This window comes from Chiloscyllium plagiosum, chromosome 7, assembly GCF_004010195.1.
Source record: "Chiloscyllium plagiosum isolate BGI_BamShark_2017 chromosome 7, ASM401019v2, whole genome shotgun sequence".
Classification (NCBI taxonomy): Eukaryota; Metazoa; Chordata; class Chondrichthyes; order Orectolobiformes; family Hemiscylliidae; genus Chiloscyllium; species Chiloscyllium plagiosum.
Genome location: NC_057716.1, coordinates 104,894,053 through 104,897,329, shown reverse-complemented (window position 1 = coordinate 104,897,329; position 3,277 = coordinate 104,894,053). Strand labels below are relative to the sequence as shown.

Genomic DNA, 3,277 nt, shown 5'->3' with positions numbered 1-3,277 from the left:
TCCTCCAGGTTATCTCTCCATGCTCCAGGCTCACTGCCTTTATTCCTGATGAAGGGCTTTTGCCCGAAACGTCAATTTCGAAGTTCCTTGGATGCTGCCTGAACTGCTGTGCTCTTCCAGCACCACTAATCCAGAGCTCTAGTTTAGTTTGGGATTATGGTTGGCATGGACTAGTTGGATTTAAGAGTCTGTTTCCATGCTGTATGAGTAATTCCCTCACTACACCACATCCACCTCACTTTCCTCATTCAAAATAGACCTTAAAACCTAACACTTTGACCAAGCTTTTGGTTGTTTGACCTAATGTAAAAGTGGGTGTCATACTGTGTCTGATGATGCATCTTGGGCTTGCTTAATTACTTTATATTCATGAGCTGCTATCCACACTGGGTTAGATCCCATACATTAGCGACAGCCAGATAGTGAGACACGGAAAGTCTGATGACATTAAAGGTGCTTTTTAAATATCAAGTTGATGCTGTGAATTGAAGGGTATTGCAGCTGAACAATCTCATCCATAGGGAGGAAGCAGCTGAGGTCAATGACTCCATCCCAGGAAGCTGTCTGCTACAGACAAACACACAGCAGAGCCACCCAACCAGTCACCCCGATTGGAAGGGAATGGCACAACATACATACCTCTAAAAATCGGAGAGATTTAAAAGCCATGATCTTCACAGGTGTCTGAAGTTTGGGACCCGGGGGATGTACCAACTGGAAGAGAAAAGATAGTATTTTTACAGAGATTGAGGAAGAAAAGATGCACATATAGCCCATTGCTCAACACAGACTGACTGTTCTCGCCTCACTCAAAAACAAGTGTGTGCAAACATCCTCCCAGAGCTCCCACCATTGATGCACGTATGTGCTCACCCACGTCCCTGTCTTCCTAACACCCTCCCACAAATGTGTACATCAGTCTCTCGCCCCCCCACGGGCCAAATCGGTCTGATAATGCCAAGGAAAGACTTTTAAAAAAATTGAAGTTACTGTAATGTTCCACAAATGCAGGTAAAATAATTTTTCACTGTTCCATTCATAGAAATAGCTGCCAAATGACAGAGGTGCTACCATTTCACTTGCTTGCCCCCCTAGTGCCTGGACTGTATTCTAGATTCTGCACCAGATAACACAAGAGAGCAGAAACCCAGTTATTGGAAACACTTGGAGAGCTTTCTGACGTCAGGATTCTAAAACACAATAGTGTAAAGGGAGCTTTCCTCTTTATTTAACCCTGGACTGTTCCTGTCCGGGAGTGTTTGATGGGGGGGGTGGGATTAGTGTAGCATAGAGAGAGCTTTCCTCAGCATCTAAGCCCATGCTGTCCATGGAAGTGTTTGATAGGGACAGCATAGAGAAAGTTTTGCTATCTCGATGAAAATAAACTTTACAAAAGCTTCTGTATACAATCTAAGAAGATCAGAAAGACTTTTCCGAGCGGGAAGAAAACATGATCAATGATGTCATCAATGAAAATTCAAGCCACAGTCTTAAAATCCATGAGCATACAGAAAATAAAACGTGCAAAGTTTCACCAACCTTCAGCGAGACGGTTTTCTGTAGAACATCGAAAAGGAACTGCACCTCAAGGACGGAGACAGTATCAGAAGGGTGGGAGGGCAGTGCGATGAACCCATGCTGGTACTTGCGTGGCAGGAGGTGCTGCTCAAAGAGATTGTGGAGGAGCTGGAGGCCAACAGTTAACAGCGACAGAGTACTTGTCCCATTCAGTACAGAGTCACCTGGACAAAGGGCACCAGAGACACATTCACATATGTAACAAAGCTGCTGGTAAGTGGGATACCCTCATGAACCAAGATAGGGACCCCTCAACTCCTGTGAGGAACATACTGCTGCATCAAGTGGGCTGGACAAAATGTTCCTGATCCTTAATCCAAGGAGGAATGAGACAGAAACCAAAGCTGGCCACACGGACATTGAGTATTCTTCACATTCTGCAAAAACCAGTTATCATCTGGAACTACTCTACCTTCCCTCACCAATTACACATTCATAATTTCCTCAGATTCCGAAGATCTGTTAATTTAAGGTTGCGATTATACTCAATAATAGTGTTCACTGTTTTCTGGGACGCAGATTTCTAAAGATTCTTAACTCTCAGTGATGAAAGATTTAATCTCTGCCTTAATTGGCCAACTACTTATCCTGAAACAAAGCTTCCTGGTTCTGGCAATCGCACCCCTTCTATTCATTTTCTGAGCACTACATTTCTGAAAAACCAGAGGAGACACGAGAAAATGTTTTTAAACATAATTACTCAGTTACAACTTGGAACATTCTACTCGAACGGGTGATGCAAGCAGCTGTAGGAATTACCTTCAAAATAGACAAACACCAGAAGGGGTTGGAAATGTTGCAAGGCTATACAGAAAGAGCATGCAGAGTGGGGTTAATTGCAGAGTCTCCCAGAGCCAGCACAAGCATAACAGACTGAATGACCTACTAGTGAGTTGCATTTGGCATACAATTCAAGTCTACTGTGGCTCTATTATGAGCACTCACTCCTCAGAGTCAGAATTAGCCACTTGAGTCTGCTCCAGAAACTTGCTAACACAATCCGAGCTGACTTCCCAGTGCAGGACGGGGGGCCTGCTGCATTCAGAGGTGCTGCCTTTTCGATAGGATGCTCAACCAAAACCCTGTCTGTCTCCATCAAGTGAAAGAAAAAGATCCCAATTTCAAAAGGGGCTTTGGTTTATTAAAATAAAAGCAAAATACAGTGGATGCTGGAAATCTGAAATTAAAACAAAGGGTTGGAGAAACTCAGAAGGTCTGACAGCATTTTTGGAGAGAAAAACAGGGTCAATGCCCCCAAACCAATGATTATTTTTCAGAACTGAGCCTTATTTTCCACTGTCCTGAGTCAATATTCATCTCTTGACCAACATCACAATCAAAATAATCTAGTTGTTATTTGTAGGAGTTTGCTAGGTGAAAGATGGCTTCATTTCCAATGTTACAACAGTAACATTTTAAAAACATTTCATTGGCTATTAATTGCATTGAGAGATCCTGAAGTGATGCAAGGTCTTATGCAAATGCCTGACTTTTGATAACTGAGGTAAAAACAATGACTGCAGATGCTGGAAACCAGATTCTGGATTAGTGGTGCTGGAAGAGCACAGCAGTTCAGGCAGCATCCAAGGAGCTTCGAAATTGACATTTCGGGCAAATGCCCTTCATCAGGAATAAAGGCAGTGAGCCTGAAGCGTGGAGAGATAAGCTAGAGGAGGGTGGGGGTGGGGAGAAAGTAACA

General features: G+C 43.4%; 1 protein-coding gene across 3 annotated transcripts in view; it reads right to left on the bottom strand.

The window, feature by feature from the left end:
- LOC122551826 (serine/threonine kinase 11 interacting protein) overlaps positions 1–3,277 on the bottom strand; it is a 120,410-nt gene that overhangs the window by 93,531 nt on the left and 23,602 nt on the right. For all 3 annotated transcript variants that reach the window (XM_043694317.1, XM_043694318.1, XM_043694319.1), the window contains exons 3-4: positions 1,540–1,742; positions 640–714 (exon numbers count right to left, since the gene is read on the bottom strand). In XM_043694317.1, coding sequence (XP_043550252.1) covers positions 640–714; positions 1,540–1,742 — 278 coding nt within the window. The remainder of the gene's footprint in view (positions 1–639; positions 715–1,539; positions 1,743–3,277) is intronic.